Source organism: Protomyctophum bolini (genome assembly GCF_963924005.1).
Source record: "Protomyctophum bolini genome assembly, chromosome: 8".
Lineage (NCBI taxonomy): Eukaryota > Metazoa > Chordata > Actinopteri > Myctophiformes > Myctophidae > Protomyctophum > Protomyctophum bolini.
In genome coordinates, this window is record NC_137869.1 from 23362190 (window position 1) to 23386083 (window position 23894).

Below are 23894 nucleotides of genomic sequence, written 5' to 3' on the forward strand. Positions count from 1 at the left end.
AATCCTCTTTGTCACAATTTGTATAGATTTACAATACAAAAAATACAGGTACACAGTACACTACAGTAGTACACACCACTTTTTAGTATAGCCTACTAGTCTTCACTTAAAGGTAAACATTTTAGACTAAGGGGTTGGCTTAATTGGCAAACCAAAGTCCATCTGATTGAATACTACAATGTTGCAATTGCGGTTTACAATTTTGTTTCCTGTGTGTCCCATTCTGTTTCTTTTTGTTGAGGGGGCTGACGGGCAATACCATTCTTCGCGTAGGTGATCCAGTCTATCCAAGCGCCTCATTCTTGCACACAGCAGGCGTAATTTAAACTCAGCGGGCGTGTGGAATATAAAACGGGCACTTAGTATAATAAAGGTAAATGTATTGTGGCGTTTTAAAAGGCACCATCGGCTTTGAAAAGTGAGTGGTTTGTGTGAGCGCACCCCTCGGCGTAAAGCTGTTGCTATGTTCCCACTTTCATGGGTGTGGTGATTACGCTGCTTTGGTGGTGAAAAATTTACTCAAATCTTCTTCCTCCCCGTGTGTGTCGCGCGTCCGAGAGAGAAGCGTCTGTCTCTTTAATTACCCCCGTTTTAATTGTCTAAAACGAATACAGATAACCCTGCCATTTCTCTAATAGCTGGAACCATGATTGTCATTTGAAAAACGGATTTGGGCAGCGACGAGATTCGGAGCGACGGACAGCCCGGTGGATAATAAAGAAGCCCGATTGTTTCAGGTAAAGAGCGTGGTGTTATTTATTTTATTGCCTAATTCACGGCGTCGCTTGCCGAGAAGAACCCCGGGTCCTCGAGCTTGAAGACCCGGGGTTCTTGTCGGCAATCGACAATGTACGTGGCGCGATGGATTGTAAATGGGAGCTTATCTCCGTCTGTCTTGACATTTTCTTTTGCCTTTTATTTCCTGCTTGGCTCATGTCGGCATTTCTTATGTAGGATATACGTGTAAAGATGTGTCAAACCTGTAGGAAAGCATTAATGCTGTTACTTAAATGACTGCTGGGGCGAGCCCATGGATCCTATATTCTCTCAATGCTGTAGTATACTTTGTTTATACATATCTTTTTTTAATTTGCTGAAATGACACTGTTGTCAAGCGCGGCCTTGCAGCACGGCTGTCAAATGACTCTCAGGCAGGCGGAAATATACCCAAAACGTTACTTACAATAATAAGAAAACACTGTCTGCGTGAGACCGGTTTCATTTATTGGTAGGTCTACTCGTTTCATCTATATGGAGCAAGATGATCTGGGTGTTTTAAAACATGTTCCATGTTATCAATAATGCATTGATTCAATGATTTCTGCCTTCATTCCTTCCAGGGGCAATTGCTAGCCCTGGTCCAGGGCTAGGCAATTGCATGGTACTTCGTTCGTGTAGGGGCGCAGATCAGGAGGCGATGTCGATGTATTGCTTAATCTATATCACCGATAATATGTCTCTTGTCCAGATATGGGATTATATAGGTGCAGACAGTTTAAACACTGCAGTCTAATTAATGGCTTGTATGGACTTTAGGTTTTACCAATAAGACAGTGACTCATTAAAGATGTCCATAAGACTTGGGCTCTGTGATTGTCTGGTCTGAGGTATTTCGGGAGATTCTTGTCAAAATTGCGTGGGATTATAATTCGTTTAAACATTGTTTTACTCACATCATCACATGTCAGTTCCGGTACACTGGAAGGATGGGATATGGCCTGTTGGCCTACATCAGCCAAGATCTTCATTCTCCACATGTTTGGAATAGTGAGTGGACAAGTTTACACCTGGTGGTGCTGCCCTGCCAAGCTACTTTCACTTTCATGCACTTTAGTCTAGTTACTGGAACACACCACTTATGATTTCCCATTGTAGGTGGTGACAGTGACACTAACATTCATGATGACTTAAAATGTAGGGTGATGTGGGTAAAATGTGTAAAGATAACCATAGTGCATTTTCTTTTAGCAATATTTGACGGAATGTGATGGGAAAAGATGGCATTTTGCAATATACCAAAATCCCAGGCTAGTCTAGTGTATAGTCCCATAGGCTATTACAATTTCAAAATACAGTATTTTCAAACTCAATGGGAAGTAGTCTATGTTACAGTATCAGATGGAAGCTGTATTTTTCAACTAATACTATTTTGTGTACTGTTAATGTATTTTGTCATCGTTAGTCTAATTTAGACAACTATAAAAAACGGCGCATGCCTATTTTACATTCTCATGTGGTAAAACCTATCATCATCTCATGTCATGTGTGTTCAGTTATGGAGGGTCTCACAAGTTATGACTGTGTTTTGCCAGAGAACATCTCGGGTAAGCCTCTGCTTGGCTGCGCTGTAAGGGAAGCTTCGACCTGTAGTTAATTTTACAGTATGTCTGACACTTTCTTTTTGTCTTCAGGTTGGTCCTTAAATAATAAACGTTTAGTTGTGACTCAGAAGTTGTATATCTAATCTGGCTGCTGCGAGACTAGAGGACTTGGTAATTAATAGCCAGATTCAAACCAAAGTCATCATGTGGGAAACAAGCTAACTGGTTCAACCAAGGCACCTCTAAAGGGGCCAATTATTTATCCAAAGGAGGCTCTCAGTTTCTGTATCCAACCCCTCCAGCACCATGACGTAATGTCTTCTGTTTAGGTCATTCCTAAATGTTTAAATTTCACATCAGTGACATTTTACTGTAAAAGAGCAGAGGTCTAAAGGTGGCTGTAGGAATACCAGAACGCTCACCTCAAAACGGAGTCGCCGTAACTGCTCTGCCTGGTATGCCTAAACGTAACCTCAATAAACTATGCAAAAAAGGTTAACCCGGCCTAACCATATTCCTATTCCACATTTAGAGTTGCATCATGGCAAGGTATAACTACACAACCCAAACCTTAAAAAAAGTTACCCTTTAACCTCAATAAAGCGGTGCCTAAACGTATTTCTAGCCTTATTTGTAGTAAAACAAATATAATAACTGTCCCACCGAGCAAGTTGGCGTGAGGTTGGCAGAAAAAAATGAGGTCGATAGTGTTTTAAGGCCAGTATTCTGGTTACAGGCTGTAGACCTCAGTCATCTGTAATACTGCCATGATACTGAGAGTATGCTGGGTATGGGGTAGGGCTATTCTTTTTTTTTGACAGTTTGTAATGCCACTACAATAATTAATGGCAAATCATAAAACAGCTAGAGCAGTTGGTTCCTGAAATGAAGAATATGTTTTTCACACTTTTAGACCATATCCGTGGTCATCATATGGGCATACCTAACAATGGATGCCAAAAAAATGGGAAAATTCTCATTGTTGTGTGTTTTTATATCAAAACTCCATAATCTTTTTTTTAATTACTTCCTGAAAACGAAAACGTGCTGCGTGAGGACGTGTCGAGGCCCACATGAATAAAAGCCAATAAAAATGAAGCTCACCAGTTTGTTTCCCATATGTGTGCGTCCGTCAGAACACGGGTGCTACTGATTACAGAAATCCTCCGTTTTTAATCCAATTGAAGATGACATCCAGACGGTGTATTACTTGTTTTCAACCAAATCATCACGCTAAAATAAGTATATAGGTTGTGTACAGGTTAGAAAAACATCCCCTGGCTTTTCTGCCATCTCTGTCACTTTGTAAACAAACCACTGTGCATGAGACGGACGTATAGGACCCATAGCCTGGAGGGATGCAACGCTCTGATTGGTTCAGAAATGTCCCAGTCAGCGTTTCCAGCATAGACAAGCTGAAACTTCAAAATAAAATGCCCACCATTTCCGTTTCACTACACCTTTAAGGACGACTTTTCCACTATAGACTATTCTATTTTAGCCCCTCCTATATAGAGGTTTAATGTTTTGTTTTGACACAGTTTGTTTTACATCATCATTACATCACCTAATCATAGTAACATGAGTTAGACTTTAATATTCCGATGTTGTAAGATGATAAGAGCGCCCCTCACTTCACACGGGTGTGATTTCTTTTTTTTCTCTCCCTTTTTCTGAAGGATCTGTAAATGAAGCTTCAGACCTTCTGTTCCTGAACTCAGACTAGCATTGTGACCGGGTCATTAGGGGCAGTGTGTCCTATGACTAATGTGTACTGCTCTTCACTATGACCAAGGTCCATTATAGCAACCTGAGAGAGAGTCTGGAACTACAGTAGGATACTTTGTTGTATTACACGACACTCTATAGACCTTCATGGGGAAAGGTCAAGGGAAGGCAAGAGGGTGACCTGTGTGTATTTTATTCTCATAACTAGTTGATTAAAAACTGAATTTATTTCCATTTTTTTCTATTCCGCTAATTTTCCGCAACACATATTCATAGTTACACACACACACACACACACACACACACAGAGGAACTATGTTCACCAGCGAACAGCCCCAGTTAAGGGTTGAATAAGTTGGTTTGGAAGTTGGATGGTTGGTGATGGTGATGGTGGTGGTGGTGGCGGCGGCAGTGGGTCATGGCAGTAGAGATGAGATTGAGCCTCCCATGGCCAGGCTTAGCCCCACACAGACCTGGCTGTGGCGGTGCCAAGCAGCGCTAGCTACTGTAGCTGGCTGCCACACTCAACAATAGGGATCTCCAATACACACAGCCCCTCCTTTGTCATCCCTGTCACTGTGCCATGCTCTGTGGCTGCATGGTCCTGGCTGGGTCCACTGGTGGTTGGTTGACTGGTTGGTTCGTGTCACATCACACCTCCATATATGGTCATGCCTCGTCACACCACATCACGCCTCATGACACACTCCATATATGGCTGTCTCCATATGTCGATCTGGCATCAATATGTTGATCTGACATCTGTCACAGTGTCACTCATGCTTCTCAACTGTGCTGTATTAAGCTCTGTTTCAGGCCTGAAAACGTCAATAAGAAAAAAGGGTCCATATATGGGCATTCCCAGACGATTCCCTAATACAATCCCTGTTATGCCCATATATGGAGATCCCTGATGTCATCAATATTAAGCCCATATATGAGAATGGCCATATTGTGATGATAACCAGTGTGGTTGCCGCGACGCGAGTCACACTTGCAAATTAACCAAGTTGGTACAACACATGGATCTCCATATGTGGAGCTGACTATCATCACCTGGATCTCCATATATGAAGATCACAACACTGACATCAAACCCTGGATAGCCATACATGGTTTGACATACTAGATCTGCAATTCTGCATATATGGAGCCGGCCAGCAACTCTACATCTGACCTCACTGACACCAGATTAATAGTTTAACTCCTGCTTCTCAACTGTGCCGTATTAAGAAGCTCTGTTGTTTCAGCACCTTTGCTTCTCTTACTGTTATGTTCTTAGATGAATGTAATTGCCAGAAAGTCACTCACTCCAAGAAAAAGAATCACACCCGTGTGAAGTCAGGGGCGCTCTTATCAATATACAAGATATATGAAATGTAAGATGACAACTTAGCTGAATTAAAACAGTTGCACTGTGTCGTTTTGATCGTTCACTTTACTTTACTTGTAATGTAAAAATATATCCGTTTTCTTTGTGGCTGCCACATGACGTTACAGGTGGGCATGCTGGAAACGGGGGGGGGGGGGGGGGCTGCTTAAAGCAAACATTAAAAGTCCATAGACTTGGCTGCCTGTCACGAGGGAAAAAGCCACACACACAGATTCTGGAGATTCTCTGTTATTCAAATGGCTTATGAGGTGATCGAAGATTGCCCTATGGGGATTCCAATACAAATAATAATTATACTTGTGTCAAGTGAGGGGCACTCTTATCATCAATCATACATCATTATACATCACATTCTGTGTTCAGCCAATCAAAGCATCACATTTGTGGTACACGGAGAGACACACAAAGCTGGGAATAGGGCTACCACCCCTCAAAAACAACACGAACCAACGGGAATGGCACCCTCTAGCTGCAGTGATGTCAGATTTCAGTGGTCTATCCACACTTTTCCTGGGCTGTGTGTGCTCCAGTTCCTGTTGATTTCATTGGTCATCTGACCAGTTTCATTGGCTTTCATTGGATCAAATCGACAGGAACTGGAGCACACATAGCCCAGGAAAAGTGTGGATAGAGCGTCGCAGTCCTGCCCCCTTTCATGGAAAAATAATTCTCCATGCATTTTTCCCATAGACATTTCAAAAAGTATTTTTTTAAAGATCTGTAAGCCTCGAACAAAGCCAACTCGGATCGTGACGAATCATGACGACAAACACTATTTTGGGCCGAATAAATAATTGGAAGGAAAAAAAGGGCAGGGTACAACACATTTTTTGTTTTTCTTCTGTGTAATTATTTGTTCACCCCAATAATTCTAGCATTGCTAGAATTATTTTTACCCGTACTTGGTGTCGCCCAGCAAGGGTTTGCTTCCGGGTTTGTGACGTCATTGATTATTTTTACCTCCGTCCACACTATGTTTAGCTGCGTTTATATCGGAATAGGAAAGGAAATAGAAAAAGGAAAGGCAGGGTGGGTGGGGAATCAGGGAAGGATCATTTAATTTCCTCTCCCTTGGGCCTGATGAAAGGTGGATTTTCAGGCCCGTTTTAAAATAACTGATTTGCATGTTTTTGAGGGAGGGTCTGGGCATTCCACACCTGAGTGGCCCTGCTGTAGAAGGAGAATTTACCCATGTTTGTTTTGAAAGTGGGTGGTACCAGATCGTTGTTCACGCACCCCCTAATATTGGGTGTCCTTTTTTAGGTAGTTACTAGATAGTCAGGTATGGGTACTGAGGGCATAGAGGCTGCATTTACTAATTTGAATGTCCCTCCCATTTTCAATTGCTTAACTTTGTCTTCTACCCGGAGCCACTTTAGACTAGCAAAATGGGTTGGAAAGAGGTGGGTCATGGACCAGGCCGAGAAGTAGTCAAATTAGTTTGTTTTGGGAGGTCTGAAGCTTAGTCTTAACACTTATGATGACGCCTAGGACGTGTCATCTTATCAAACCTCAAGGTGCGTGTGGACAGACACATCTTAAGGTACTTTTTATCGATATACCGGTAAAACAGGATCGCTAAAACCATTTTTGTTACAGCGGCCGTTGCTAAGTAACTAGACCTCCCGGACCGGTTTTTCTGCACGTGCAGCCATTCACTTCCTGGTTTACAGGCCGACAAACGTCCTTATTACTTGTGCAAGCAGAGCGCGCAAGTACTGCGATCGGCTGGGTAATTACTGAGCAGAGTGCGTAAGTACTGCGATCAGCTGGGTATGTATGTCGGTGTCCTCTATTGAATCATTCAGGGACCAGCATCTTTTGATTACACAGCCAAGAATTGTGCTCTCTTATTAGCTGTCGATGGTGACGTTGATGGTGACAATATATCCGTTTTCTTTGAAAACGGTGATGCCAGTGTTGAGCGCATCTCATGGTGCGCTCTGCGCACAAGTAATGTGCAAGGCACAAGTTGTCATCTCGACAGAGTGCATGTCTAGTTTTCTCAGAATCTATGCTGCCTCTGCAGATTAATCATAACTGCGATGTTCTGTCCTAATTAGAATATTCCGGTTTGAATATTAAAGGACAACTTTAGTTTTTTTTCAACCAAGGTTCAGGTTTTAGGCTGTTATTAGAGAGAGTACAAGATGAGTTAATCTTTTTTCATTTGCTGCTTTCTTTCGTTTTAGGGATTTTAGCTGTTTTTGACAGGGGTGTGGGGGCATTTGAGCAAGATTTATTATGTAATATATCTAATGTGTATGTTTATAGCGATTTATTTTTAAAATGTTCTATAGTCCTACATGTGGCCACAAAAGATCACAGGATCTACTGAATGTGAAAGTAGCCTACTGGGGGGAAGCCACACTGTGTCATAGGCTCAATATGTCAGTTTGACACATTCAGTAAATCCCGGGAGGTGGGAAGATTTCGCCTAATGTTTGAGTCAATGAGGGGGGAACCGTTATGACAGACCAATGATTTCTGCTTTGTCGTCGTGAAACACAGGTGCTCATAGACATTAGTAGTATAGCGCTCTATTAAAAGACTGAGATCTCCGTCTAAGGTAGCCGGCGGTTGGATTTGAAAAGACTGAGATTTCCACCAATGGCACTAATTCATTGACACCCCCCCCCACCCCAATAAATAAATAATAATAAAAATCAATATATTATATAAATAATGTGTCCTACAGACGATTCTCTATACTATACCCTTGACTTCTCGAATTAAAGAATCCCCATTGACTGAGGGTTCTCCCGACTGACTATTAAAATGGGGACAGCCCTGGTCTCAAACCCATTAAATGATTTTAGATTTCCTTGATGTATCAGTAGGCAGCGGTCTGATCGATACATAACATTGCAACAGATGGCAGGGCAGATTAGAACACTGAGGAGACCGCATCAGGGAGCCACTTGAGGCAGACATTGTGGGGATTTGTTCTCTGGCCACTGAATTACATGTAGGACTTGTGCATTTGCCACAATATCATTTGTTTATGTCAGTCAGCAATTACTTTTACATTTATGGTCTGTATTCAGAGAACTTAGAAATAATTGTAACATTACAAATAGCACGTGTCCTTATTGTAGTTAATTTAACACAGGGATCCATTTGGTTATATTATTTTGAGCTGTCTCACATCCTGTGAATCCTGACCTCACTGCCTGACCACGCCCACATTAAGGACTCCCTCATGTAATTTTCCAGGCAGGCTCCAGTGTCTCTCAGTCAAGACTTTTCACCCCTCATCTCATCTGTATGTTTCATGACGCTATCCTTGAATTTGATTGATACATGTGACATGCTGTTGAAGGTCAAACCGGGTCGTTTGCTTGCGCATGAGGCACTCCTTGTGTGACGTAGAAGAGTTGGAGGGACCAACCAGGGACGTAATGGTCCTGCAACAGTCCAGAGCGCTGTCACACGCAGGCCTGTGCCCAGTGAGCCTCTCTTCAGGTTTTTTTGCATCAGCTGGTGGGAGGAGGGGGAGTGACGTCACTGCTAGGCAGCTGAAAGAGTTGCAACACTGACTCTGTCCCTGATGCCTGTTAATAAGGCAACAGGGACAGGCAGTGCATCACATCGACACATTGTGAGCTTGTACGTGTGCTATTTTTCTGTTACACTGGAGCACAACATGCCGTACAGCGAATAATTCAGACTTAAGTCAAGACATTATCTCTCCCTCTCTCTCTCTGTCTCTGAATAATTTTTCTTATTCTGTCTCTAACATGAGAACAGGGAGTCAATGGTTGATTTTCTTGAATCAATTTTATTGAGATAAAAATGATGCACTAATGCATTGCTTAGAATTCAAGTAGAACTACTTGCCACCAGTTTGACAGCTCAAACCTCACAATCACTCCTGTCGTAGTACATTGTGTTAATGTGTTCTATAGCCTACCTACATAATGTATACTAAATATGTCCGCTGTAGCCTCTGTTAGTGGTTGGTCTAATTGTTGAATTATAGAGACTGGAACTGACACATTTATCTTGGAAGATTTGACTGTTGACTGCAGGCTGTGAAACTGAGGGGGTGATGGTCCGAACATTTCTGAGGAGTGTAAGTGCACAGTGACCCATATTTGGGTTCCCAAAGGTGGAACACACACACACACACACACGTATCCTCTTGCATGCGCATGTACAAGCACACATTTGCTCTCATTCTTTCTGGCTCTCTCACATACTCTCATACTCTCTCCCTTACTCATATACACATACGCCCTGCAATGATGAATGTAGTCTAATGTACCACATCACGCAGCAGCACCTTGTAGTACATGTTCTGTAATCCAGTGGTTGTCTGGGCTGGGCAATACATCAATATGTAAGTAAGCACTCAGTTGAGTAGTTAACAGTAAGAACGTATTGGGTGGGTGCACGGTTCTGGTAGAAATTGTCTATAGAAAAGAAAACCAGCACTCACTTTATATCAGAAACTTAACCCAAACTTAACCCATTTGACGTCAACATTTCAAAAATGTCTTCTAAATCCTGACAGTTTTCTGAAATACCCATGTTTCTATATCACTGACAGTGGTGCTCAATATTTCATGTCAAGGACCCCAAAAATGATTTAATTGGCCACCGACCCCCATCTGAAAATATATTATTCCAGGAACCCCTCAGAAGCAAAAATTTGAGTTCAAAACATTTGCTCTGAAAGAATATATATTCAAAGATTTGCACTACATTTTCACAATGAATTACTGCGATATGAGCTTGTAGATCTGCTATTTTTCAATAGCTAAAGTATAACCTAATGCTTAAAACACACAGGGTTTCCCGCCAAAACAAGAATCCTATTGGATATAAAGTGAGTGCTGGTATTCCTTTTTTAATGGACAATAATATTGTCTATTGATATATTATATCAATATTACACCGAAATTGTGATTTGAGACTAGGATATTTTCAGAGGTTTTGAAGATTATAATACTGATTATGGCAAAGTGTTTTTTCTTTGTTTTAAAGGCTGAGTTACAAGTGATGTAATATTCTGAACTTAACCGTTTAACTCTTATCTCTTGCTTTTCTATTATTACCTCTTACTCATGTAACAATAGGCAGCACTGGTCGTTTATCAAACATCTCATTGTGTAAATATCTTGTGAAAGCAGTCAAAGCACCAGTAGCCATCCCCACAATATCAATGTTGAGGTATTTGGTATAAGTATCATGTCAGCAAAATATCATATTTGATTTTGTCCATATGACCCAGGCTGTGGCACCCATATTCTGAGTCCCAGCATAACCACATGAAATCTTATCTTGTATATTATTTTATATAAGCTCACAACCGACGTGTCGTAACAGGAGACGTGAGCTTGTAGAACTACATTAACATTTTGCTAAAGATTTGGGGTGTGTGTGTGTGCGTGTGTGTGTGTGGGGGGGGGGGGGGGTGGGGGGTGGGTTGGAGTAGGGGCCTATAAAATACTATAGGGTTTTAAGGGGGTTAAGCCAACTCGGGGACCTAAAGTTCCATTATAAAATGACTTTTCTTTTCTGCAACCTTTCATCAATACTCTCTCTCTACCCTCTACTGACTTCTGACCCACAGATTGAGATATTCATGTAAAGATAATGTTACTTAGGATTCAAAGAGCTTCTGCCTGTAACAATGGAATCCTGTTGTTTGAAATACTGGTTGATTATTCAGGTCCCAGCCAGCCAGGGCAGGCAACCCACTTACAGTTGAGAGTCCATGCTTTGGTGAACTGTACTGTGCTACTTGTAATACGTCTACTCTCTCCTCCAACATTCTCCTGGACTTTCCAGTGCGGGCTGAGCAAGCAGCAGCACAATGGCAATAACACAAAAGGCCGATTCAGTCAGGAAAGGTCAGCAACACGGCTCAGATGGCCTTTTGAACCAGTCCGGAGGTGTTTGAAGAGCCAGGCCACCCTCTGTGGTGCCTTGGCTCAGGGCAGATGAACCCTTGCTTTCTACAGGCCTGAATCCTTGTCCCCACCCCCCCTATCCCCCTTTGGTCTAGACAAAACAGCCCACAGGATGCCTCTGTTTGTTTGATGGGAGCATTCCCTCATGAAGAGCCTCATCCCTCTGTCTAAAAGTATTTTTCTCTGTCTCTCTGTGTTACTGTGTGTGTATGTTCATGTGCAGGTGTGTCCTGCAGGTGTCGGCTGTTACAAGTGTGTGTGCGTGTGAGGCGAGCGTGTGTGCGCGTGTGCTTTTCCCAGCCCAGCAGCAGTGTTTGAAGCAACCCAAACGCATCACAGAGGGACAATGAGCGAGCTGGAACAGTTACGACAGGAAGCTGAGCAACTACGCAATCAAATCCGGGTACGGGAGCCTTGTGTTTGTGCATCCATGCGTTTGTTTGTATGCGTCTGTTTTTATCTTTGTCAGTGACATTCCACAGTACCCTATGATTCCCACTGTTGGTCAAAACCGTAACAAACTCGTATAATAACGCATGAATGGCCATTGTAGCTCCTCAATTTTGAGTCTTGCATTTGCGAGAGACACTGTTCATTCTGCACTGAAACACTTAAAAACTAACAACATTTTCCACAAAACCCGTAAAATAATATGGGTAATAATAATGAGCCAGTGATGCGTGTTAACTGTAATTATTGTGTTGCAGGATGCTAGGAAAGCATGTAGTGACTCCACCCTGTCGCAGGTAAGAGAGAACTAAGGTGGGAGTTTTGTGGTAAATTCACTGAAGAACGTGACAAATCATATTAGTCAGAGTGTGTGTGTGTGTGTGTGTGTGTGTGTGTATAATTGAGGCTGTGTGAGCTGTGAGTGTTCTTGCTGACGTTGCTTCCTTTGTTTTGGCAGATCACAGCTGGTCTGGACTCGGTGGGCCGGATACAGATGAGGACGCGCCGCACTCTCAGGGGCCACCTGGCCAAGATCTATGCAATGCACTGGGGCAGTGACTCGAGGTACATGACAATAGACTGGTCATGCTGTGACCCAAATGTCACACTACTGTAACTGTCTGTATGATTGTATGATGATTGATTTACTACCTTATGAGAGTTAACAAATTACGACTACTTTCACTAACGTTCTCTGCAATGACGGTATGATGGTCCGCAAAGGTTAACAACATTCTGTATTGCAGTAGAAATTGTAACGGAGGGTCCAGATCTATACAATGTCCTATGGGTGTGTCAGAAGTATGACAGTAGGCTGCTAATTGTGACTGGTATTTTTAACAAGCAGCCACAACATTGCTATCAAGATGAATGCAGTGCACTGGGCCGTGGCGGTACTACTACATGATACATTACTCTATGAATGTCTATGCAGTACATCGTGGATAGCCACTACAAAGCAGTGTGCCTGCCGTCTGTACTGGCACAATGTGTCAAGGTCTGTGAGCTAGTCAAACTAGTCATAATAATGTGAGTGTTTTTAATCAATTCCGTCTTTGTGTGTAATATGTGTGTGTGTACCACTGTTTTTCTCTCCCACCATCTGCCTTCTTATCTGTCTGTCTCCCCACGCAATGCACTGGGGCAGTGACGGCAGTCCCAGGTGTGGGGCTACATACTATTACTATGCTAGTACTACTCGTTATTGCATCTCTACTAATATGACTAATACCACAATGACGGCTATCTATCACTACTACTGATCGAGGATCAGTAGACAGCCAGCAAAACACCAAAAAGCCAGAGACAACATGTCCAAACAAATGCCTGCGGGAGGCTGCACAGTTTTCCATAGCCAACTTACACACTGCTTCTTTAACTGTAGATTTGACTGCCACTTTTGAGTCATTATGAGCACTGATGATTGTCAGTCAAGAGCTTGTGTATACCCCCCCCCCCCCCCATGGGAAAATACTATGATAGTAGTAGTATGCATGCAGTATAAACCGCTAGTGGATGGGAAGATCCTTGATTAATATATGTGGCTGTTCACCTGTGTCTGATAAAATTTCATAGACTGTGTACCTCACAAGTTAAGCTAATTGAGGAACTGTTGGACTGTGGTGAGTTCCATGATTCATTGGGGACCTTATTACCTCAATTTAATTTTCTATAAACCATGCATTCCTGAATATACTCGGCTGTTCACATAAGTGTGAGTGTGCACACTCTGTGTGTGTGTGTGCACACGAGGTTGCCCAGTGCCCTCTGTGTGACCCAGTAGGAGGCCAAACACACCCTGTGTTGATTTTGTACACAGCCGTTGACATTTGAGCATGGCAGCGCTCCCCTTGATTGTAGCCTTGCAGATGGGTACCACATCGCCAAACCACTTCCTGTTCCTGTAGAGATTAGATGCACCCAGCAGAGCGAGATAAAGTGGGAGAAAATATAGATGATTATTTTCTCCCCCCCACATGACCTTTTCACTCGTCTGTACTTACCCCTGCCATCCCTCACTTTCTCTCCTTTCCCATTTATTTTCAATTAATTTATTTATCTTTCTAAGTATCTGCCGCCCAGTACGAGTCATTTAGAACATGTCATATCTCTCTCTGTCTTCTTACCCCTTTGCTGGTTTGTCTCACTTATTTTCTCCTGCCCCTCCTTGGTGTCATCCCATCTTCCATGTTGTTCCCTCCACATAGCAGGGGTGATGAATATTACATGGAATGGCATATTCAAAGTGGTAGCTTCCCTGGATGCTTGTGGCTACATGGCACAAGAATGGCCCCACCAAGAGAAGGGAGGTGGAGCGAGTTTAAAATGAACGAGTGGTTAGATGGATCATGCTAAACATGAAGTGCCGGGCTGCCAGGTGTAGCTTGTAATTACAGTTTGCATAACTTTAACGTTCCTTGTTCGATTCCTGGATTTGAACATGCTCCACCTCCATATCACTCTTCATTTTCCTAAATAAAAGTAATAACATAAAAAATATGATAATGCTTTGTGACAGAGATTATTCTAATTTATCTCTTAAAAATCTGTCCACTAGCTGGTTACCTTTGCTTTGAATGAGCTTGGTGCATGTTGCTAGACTAGGACCAAATAAAGAAACACTTAAGCCAGTTTTAGTTTTTAAAGCTCCTTCTCCTTGTCTCCAGGTTACTTGTCAGTGCCTCCCAAGATGGCAAACTGATCATTTGGGACAGCTACACAACGAATAAGGTGAGTCATAATAATCAACCGAAAAATTGCGAAATGTTTGAAAAAAAGTACAGTTTAAAATCGGATCTAAGACTGGTGCACACATGAAGCAGGATCTGAGACCGTTTCTAAAAACGCCTTCCTGACTAAATGACCTAGGTTTTTCTGAAAAACCTTTCAGAAATAGAAAAAGTAGCAGATCGACAAGCGTAACAGTTTTGAGCTTTTGGATCTGCTACCTTTGAGGCTTTTGTGTGACGCTGCAGTTTGATTGCATCGCTCCACAGGCTGGGAGCGTCTGTTGCGCAACATTCGATTTTACGCAACAGGGACTACATCAAAAAATCCCCCCCCCCCCCTCTTTAGCCGACGAGACCGGAAATCTTAACATTAATAACTCTTGATCTAAATCATTCCGTCCAATTCTAAGCAAAGATTATGTGTTAGACGGCCCACCGTGGTCCAGTCGCTAGTCTCGGTAGAATTAATCATACCTCCCGCCTCTAGAGTGTTTTGGCTACATTTAGCTGCTTTTTCCGTCGGTAAAAGTGCTATAAATCGCTGGGCGCTCTGATTTAATGGATTAAATAACCCCGGGCAATCAAGGTGTTAACAGTGGTCACCACTGAAACACAATGTAGACCTGTGTTGTTGCATGCCCTTATCGTGTTGTTGCATGCCCTTATCGCTCTTTGCCCTCAATTATCTGTCTCACTGCTGTTCTGTCTAAATAAAGTAAGAACTAAGAACCCACTGATGATTTGACTTGGTTTCCCCTCCCCAGATGCACGCCATCCCCCTGCGTTCCTCTTGGGTGATGACGTGTGCTTACGCCCCCTCTGGGAACTATGTGGCCTGTGGAGGCTTGGACAACATCTGCTCCATTTACAGCCTCAAGACACGCGAGGGCAACGTGCGTGTCACCCGAGAGCTGCCCGGGCACACAGGTATATACAACTACAATTTAGGCATTTAGCAGACATTCTTATGAGTCTCGTCAGTCATATGTCAGTGTAAATAATCGCATAGTAGATGTAGTGCTGCAAATAAACTAAATAATATGGTCAAGCAAAACTAATGACAAACACCAAGTAACCAAAAACGCTAAAACTAGCATCTACTGTATCATAAAAAGTATGTTCTGTACGTACAGCCTCATCATGAGCATGAGATATGAACACACAGGAGGCAAAAGACCTGCCTATAACTACAGCCTTGTGAGTTACAGTCAACACAAGTGGGCAGAACACCTGCCTAAAATAAGTGTCCAATGTGAGCTCCATTCATGCCTTTTATACACTACTTTGTATGAAATTTGCTTACAGGAACTGCATGCATACATTCAAAATTAACCGTGGCAACTGCGGCTAAATCCGCCATCCGCAAGTGCCTAGTGTACACATTATTAGCGGTTTATGCATATGTCCGGGTGTGTGCAATTGTGTTAGCCGACAAGGATTATTCTTTATTCATCCAGTGGTTGCTGAGCACGCATGCTATTATTTTGCCTCACAAACATTCACACCTGGTACCGGCTCTGTGTGACCTCGATCCTCCAGTGGAAGTGCCACTGAGCAGCTCCGCTGGAGGCCTCAGACAAAGCATTAATTGGTTTGCACAAGGGCACCTTGACTGTAGCTCACAAGGGATGCTACTAAGCTTATGCCCTCTTGAACTGTGTCATACAGCCAAAATAGCCGATCTACAAGCTCGTCGTGATGCGTTGAGAGCTTGTCGATCGATTTTCGCTGCTTGACACCATTTACAGCAAAGTATAAATCAGACTCCTTTTTCTCTCTAATTTAGAACAGCCTAAATTTGAGAATTGTACAGCCTTTAATTACTCTGTTGATGCAGAACCGTGGCTTTATCTTCAGGTTATTTGTCCTGCTGTCGTTTCTTGGATGACAACCAGATTGTGACTAGCTCTGGAGACACCACTTGGTGAGTATAGTACAAGTCCTACTCACACCACCACAGAATTAAGAGAAAAACACACACACACACACACACACCTCCCGCCTCTCCCTTTCTCACATACACAGAAATGCTGCAAGGACAAGAGAATGCACAAGTTTGTGTTTTCTTTCACTGCACGTTCGTCTTTACAGCCTCACTTTACCGTCCTATGTCGGATAATAAGCCATCCATACATTTCTTTGAATAAAACATTATTTTGACCAATCTTTATGACAGAATGTGTGAATATAACTTAATTAACACGATGGTTGATGTTTGCCTCGCTGCTCTGGTATTGAGAATACATTTCTCAATCCTTTGATGGGGTAAGACCACAAACGAGATTGGATGAAGCTCAAAACATATTTTATTCCCTGGCCAAACAAGCTTTCTTTCTTAGCTCAGCGGTATACATTTGGGCACTTGTGAGTGAGTCCCAGCCAAGCAGGGCATGAAAGTTGCGGATCGCAGCTTTAACATGCAGTGTGGAAGATACTTTGATCCTGAGTGCTTTGAAACTACCATGAGTGATCCTCACCACATCTTCCTCTCTCTCAGTGCGCTGTGGGACATTGAGACAGGCCAGCAGGCCACCACCTTCACGGGCCACACGGGGGACGTCATGAGCCTGTCCCTCAGTCCTGACTTCAAGACTTTCGTGTCAGGGGCCTGCGACGCGTCCTCCAAGCTATGGGACGTGCGTGACGGAATGTGCAGGCAGTCTTTCACTGGCCATGTATCTGACATTAACGCTGTCGCTGTGAGTACCACTGACCCGGCGATTGGGAGATTAATTAATTAATTACCTGAACTGGATAATAATTGTTCCTTTGGCTTGGAGTGGAAATTAGTGATATTTCTGTTAACATTAGTGCCCAGTTGGATATTATACAGTACTGCGTGTATGCCAAATAGACCGTTCGCTAACCCCCACCCCACATTGGCGATTGCCCAATGCTAACTTGGCAACTGTTTGACTGTTCTGAATGTCCTAGACCAGTACTAGTCAATGGTGGTTAATGTCAATCTACACGATAATCGGAAGCATTAATAAAAAGAATAGTAATACCATAATTACAGTATGGCGAAATGCTACTGCTGTGCTATCTGCAACAGTGATTCCAGGTGCCTTCGTTTTTTACCCCTTTCCCCAAGCTCAAACTGCAAAAAGGAAAGGAAAGGTACTATGTTTACCCAGGGTAACTGGACTAAGCTCAAGAACTTGTTTACAGCCAGGCCCTGCTCATAGTGCACTGCTGCAGTGACAAATGCAGCCTGTGGCTGTATTGTCCATTAACGCACACATGCACACACTCCACCGTTCACCCAGGTGATGACAATAATACTAATGCTTATAATGACATGCATCGTAATTAAGGTACAAATCATATGCAAACGTTGTAACATCAATGTTACATTGCATGTTGCATAGTGAACCAGACTTTATTAGATTCATGTATAGAATGAAGCCGTTAATAGTTTTGATAGCTCTTGTGTATTTGTGATTCTACACACCATAATCACGACATTGCAACTATAGCTAGTACCACACCAAACCGCTTGTTGTGTTTGTCGATTTATTAATTGCTACCATATGTAGTCTTTCTTACCCTGCGGTACACAAACACTTTTGATATTCTTGATGAGGTACATCCATGTGTCTCCCTAGTGATACTTGTCTGTAACTGGAGCTTGGTGAATAGCTTGGTCTATTGTCTTAATTGGTTTTAAGTCATCGTTTTGCAAAGGAACGGGCACATAAACTGCCAAATTCCGACATGCAGGTCGACCTGACCCTCCCATTCCACTTTAAAGATGCTACAGCTGCTTTCTTTATACATGTTTTTCTCTGTGGGGGACCTGGAGGTCCTAGTGGTTCTAATTAGTGTTCATACCGCATGATCTTAACGGCCTGGCAGTGAATGCAGTGTGAAACATGTCCCCTCTCGTTGACCTCTTTGTACTGTCTAATTAAAAATAAATACAAAATTAACCTTGTAATCCCCCCGGCCCCTCCACCACGTAAGTTCTTTCCCAATGGGAATGCCTTCTGCACTGGCTCCGACGACGCCACCTGCCGGCTCTTCGATTTGCGTGCGGACCAGGAGCTGATGATGTACAGCCATGACAACATCATCTGTGGCATCACCTCAGTGGCCTTCTCCAAGAGCGGACGCCTGCTGTTGGCTGGCTATGATGACTTCAACTGCAATGTGTGGGACACACTCAAGGCTGAGAGAGCAGGTAAGCCCAGAAATGTATCTACAGTTAGATGCTGTAAATGTAATATTGCATTTTCAAACCTAATATTAAAAATAAATTAACGTTCAAATGTCGGGGTAAAGCAAAGGCTGTGACACATTGAAACGTCACTGATGCCCGTAATAAAGAGTTTACCTTTCTGCGTCGTTCCAACTAATTTGGGACGGTCTGTACCACTACAACGACAGTCTAGTCAACAGGATTTGGCATGTCCAATTCACACCTCCAGTGTGGCTTCAGCCATTGTAAACAATGATAACGCACTTGTCTGACACTTGCAGTGTGTCCCAACACGTCCCTCGGAGTGATGCATGTCGAAACTTTGATTTATATCCTATGTTTTTATTTATGCGGTAGTCAAAATAATTAGGCTAGGTTTGAATGGTTAGAACCTGTGTTTTTTTTAGTAATGAATATTTTATGATAATTACATTTTTGGCCAATTTTGACAGCTCTAGTATCATACTATTGAGGCTAATATCGGCAACATGGACAGTATCATGTTACAAACAATTAAACTTTTCAGTGTTGTCTGGGATCAAAATTGTCCTGTGATCTTCTAAGTGACTTCTCAACCTCTCTGGTGTTTATCCATCTGTGTTTGTGTCCAGGTGTGCTGGCAGGCCATGATAACAGGGTGAGCTGCTTAGGGGTTACGGATGATGGCATGGCTGTAGCCACCGGATCCTGGGACAGTTTCCTTCGGATCTGGAACTAACAAGACGACCCACGCCCTAGTTTCATTTGATCTCAACATCCCATCCCATCCCACCCGAACCCCTTCGTGTCCTCTCCCTGCTATCCTGCCGACCGACCAACCTGCTCCTGATACCCGATACACCCCAACGCAACCCAGCGCCACCTCCATCTACTTTACTCCATCTTATCCACCTGCTGGCCTGGACTAGAGGGGTTGAACACTGTGTCTAACGAAATCCAACTCTGGCCTCCCCCTCCTGTCCACCCCAAGAACCTTCCAGCCCACCTGTGAGAAAGTACCAACTCTTTCTACCTTTCCAAGTGACGTTTTTTTACCCGCCTATTACACAGCAACAATAACAACTGAGGAGCTTTTGAGAAGAGTTATTCACTCGGAAGGTAAAAGGGGAGTCTAGAAATACGGGGTGGGGGCAAAAAAAAAGCTTCTGTGTCCTCCTGCTGGTTCTCCGCCAGGGCGGTGATAGCGAGCGCATGTTACCGAGGTTACCGCTACAACTAGAGGGCAGTCTGTGTGTAATATGTAATTGTATATAAATACATTATATATGTATAGCATTATGTGTGTATATATGCATCATATATGCATATATAATGTGTATGTATATATTTTTGTAGTTTTATTTCTCACCCTTGAGGTTTTTCTTTCTTTTCTTTTTTTTGGGGGGGCGTGTTATGTTTCTTGGTTTAAATGTACATACTATTCACATTGCTACACACGATAACACCAAACCTTGGCGAAATAGCCATTATAGAATAAAGATTAAAAAAACGATCGTGTTTGTTTTTATCCGCTTCGTGTACCAGATGGTCAGGGTTTGCTGCGTCTTGACAATTTTAAAACGGTGTAAATGTCAGTCACGTGTAAGTGCAGTATATATGAAACTGACGTAAAAACAATATATAAAAAATGTCCCATGGTTGTCTACTAAACTACCGGTAAATGACACTCCATGTATTGTCCTATTTGGTAAATTCCATCTGGTCGCCAAGTATACTAAAACAAATGTATTTGGGAAGGCTATTGGACCCAGGTTTGGATAACACATTTGCTGAATTTTAAACTCACTTTTCTCATACGTGTGTTGATATGCTTGTGTGTGTTGTATGTGTGACAGTTACAGCACATGCACATCTGTAACCAAATTTATTGTGTACATGGGGACCATAGCTGTGATTGGTGACTATTTTTATTTTGGCATGACCTGTTGGCATTCCTCACCACATTCTGGGGGTTTTCATTTTCAAAGGCAGTTGTTTTGTCTTTTAGCCGAATGCAGTTTTAACTCTAAAGGAGAAGCTGGTGACTCCTAGTCTAAAACTGAAAACATCTATTGCATATTTAATTGGAGGCCCGGTATTTTTCTTTGGCGCAGACTAGTTGGTTTGTGGTTTCAAATCATTGGATGCTGTATATGCGGAGACCACATCCGCTCCTTGCAAATCAACAACTCTGCGATACTGAATAGATTACTCAATATCACTCAAAAAGAAGACTCTGCTTCTTCATAATGCCCCCATGTCTGGGCTGTCCAAACTAGATATTTGTCTGGGCTGTCCAAACTAGATATTTGTAGTTCCATTTCCTTATAGCCGAGATAAGAATCCCTTAAAAAGTGACAATGATGGAAATGGAATGGGGGCTCAGCAAGAAAGCAACATAATCTCCTCAGCAGGAGCTGTTGTGTAATGATTTAAGCTTGTAACAATAATGAGGCCTGTATGGACCTACAGGGGAGTGGTCTGTTGTATTAAAGAAGTGAAGGCTTCATGTCAGGCTGATTGATTATAACAAGAGTTACTTCAAATGACAGACATGGGAGGAGAGGGATGGCTGTCACTGCTGCTCAACATGTATGTTTATTTTTTCATGACATGACAACATTCTTTTCTTGCCAGGTGGCCAAGTGACCACCTGGAACTGAAGTCAAGTTAGCCACTTAAATCGCCCCCTTGTTGCCCGCTACAAGCCTGTAAAAATCAAGCTTTTTTTCCCCTTCTTTCCATTTCAATGATTTGTTCCCCCCCCCCTCACTGAAAAACATGCTATGAAGAGTTAATTATTACTAAAGTACACATGGTAGAAATATAGAGAGCGACGATTGCACTCACAAACTGTAGAACATTTGTAAAGCATTGAATTTGAGCACATACTTATGTATTGTACCCACTACCATACAGCGAGGTACTGTATCTCTGAGGATGATAATTATCTCATCGACCATCGTCCATGACTATTGAGCTTTTTTATTTATTTAGTTTAATGTAGTTTTCTTTACACAAGTTGGACCTACCATTGGCTACTGCAGGTGCCTATCTCCAATACTCTGATCAAACATGGGTCAGATGAAGAGGGTGTGCTTTGGCATACTATTTGTGTCTCCATTCTGCCTTACCATACAGCCCATACTAGAAAGTGATTTTACTAGCAACATTTATTCATTAGATTCCTAATGCAGATACCAAGAGAGTTTGCCAGATACTATGCCTATAACAAATATTATCCAAAAGAAGTACTAGCTTTGCCAATACTAGTGAACACTAAAACATAATTGCAGATGAGCACCATGATCATACATGGCTCCCCATTGCTTCTGAAGGCAAATGCTCAATTTTTACATGATTCTGCTTTCTACTGACGTACAGTTTATAGTATTTATTAGCAATTGCAATGAAATCTCTCTTGACATAACAGTGATTCTAGTGACCATTGCATTTTTATGTTTGTATCTACCTGGCTTTGCATTGGAAGATTTTTATAATTTCTTTTTTTTCTTTTAGAGAGAATGTTAAGAGAAATGTTTTATTTTAGCCTGGAGAACATCCATGGGGTGTCCAGGATGTGAAGTGTGTTGCATATCAGTGTTGTGTGTGTGTGTGTGTGTGGGTGGGAGGGGGGGGACTTGCTGATGATACATGTGGATAACATTTAGAACTAAGTGTTACTTTTTCTCATTTGTGCCATTGTTATCCATGGACCTTGAGCTGTGAACTGAAAACTAGTCATGGTGACAAAATCATTTTAATTTCTATTTGCTTTACTTTCAATGCCAGCGTTTCCCATTGTTTAAAATCTAAATATATTTGACTTAATCCGTTGCCTATGAAAAGATCAATTGCTAGTGACTTCTAGAGATTCTTTGTCCTGAAGAAAAAAAAAGAATCGTCAGCAGTGCTTACTATACGACGTACATCCACGTTTATTTTCAATCAATGCAATGAGACTTCAAGGGTTCATTTGTTGTGGAAAAAGTAAAGGCAACAATGTTTTTTACTTTAACCTCCCCACCCTCTCCAAATAAATGGTAGCCAGTGTTTCAACCATGATCTGTGTTAAATGCCAACTACACCATCACTCTTAATAAAAAAGGGAACTCCTGTATTGATGATGTGGTAATCAGTCATTACATTTAATTGCAATGCAACAGTATTGGCATGTTGACCTTGGTATAGTAACCACTCTTCTACTGTACATGCATACCGGTGCAGTCTACTCAGAGTAGTTTACTTATCAAAAGGTGCTCAACAGTAAATTTCATATTTTGCCTAGTCTTCTGTTGGATTTACATTACCCAGTTGAGAATCCAATTTTTATAGCCCTCATACCAGCTTGTGCTTTTTCCAGATGTTTTTGGTCAGAAATGGTTAGTTTGCTGGTTTTTAGTATTCAATGAATTAACTTGCCACCTTTTTATAATTGTACATGTATACAGTTGATGTATACATATTAGTAATTATGCTCAAAAGTGCCGTCGCTGATGGAAAGTTTCCCAGTGAGTAGGTATGTGTGTTACTTAAAGCACTCTTTAGTGGTAACATCACTCTTGTTTGGCTGTACTTTGGATTGTGAGTGGTTTGTGGCCATGAGCTTAGACCACAGTGTAGAGTTCAGGTGTTTGACTTCAAAGAGCTGATGAAACACTGGCAGTATTGTATTGTCCATCCCTTCCTTACGGCAGTATTTTGCATTTTTGCACTATGCTCCATATTTGGTAATGAATCTGAAGAAAAAAAACGTTACAAAGTGAGAAATTACAATCACATACCACTAATTGAGTTAATGTTACGACTCGTGACCACAGTCACGCCATCAATTTAACATGCTGCCATTTGGCTCTACAACCTATAGTTCTGACTTTTATTCAAATTTTATTTATTTTTAAGCCAGTGAAAACCAGGGACTTGGTGCCATAATAATTATCTTACAGTGCTATTGTGTGAAATTATAATCACTTGTTATGAAATAATTTTTATAGTCTTTTTCACACCAAATTCCTTTTTTTTTTTTTTTGTATTTGTACAGTGGCTTGGTGATACTGATATGTTGCCATGAGTTGATATTGTAACCAATAAAAAAAAAAGCTTTTAACCAAGAAAACCTGTCTTGGTTCATTTTAACATCTGAAGTGAAGTATCAAAGAAATGTCTTGTCAAATG

General features: G+C 42.0%; 1 protein-coding gene across 2 annotated transcripts; it reads left to right on the top strand.

Moving 5' to 3' along the window:
- The first annotated feature begins 512 nt into the window (after positions 1-512).
- Positions 513-23835, top strand: LOC308320062 (guanine nucleotide-binding protein subunit beta-4). Of its 2 annotated transcripts, XM_080770370.1 has the most exons (11): positions 513-737; positions 11584-11763; positions 12068-12106; positions 12268-12374; positions 12958-12972; positions 14477-14540; positions 15304-15466; positions 16397-16463; positions 17037-17238; positions 18506-18722; positions 19352-23835. In XM_080770370.1, exons 2-11 carry the CDS (start codon positions 11707-11709, stop codon positions 19456-19458), a joined length of 1038 nt encoding a protein of 345 aa, XP_080626496.1. In that variant the 5' UTR covers positions 513-737; positions 11584-11706; the 3' UTR covers positions 19459-23835. The 2 variants fall into 2 exon arrangements, with proteins under 2 accessions (XP_080626496.1, XP_080626497.1); XM_080770371.1 differs by lacking the exon at positions 12958-12972.
- The last annotated feature ends 59 nt before the right edge of the window (positions 23836-23894 follow it).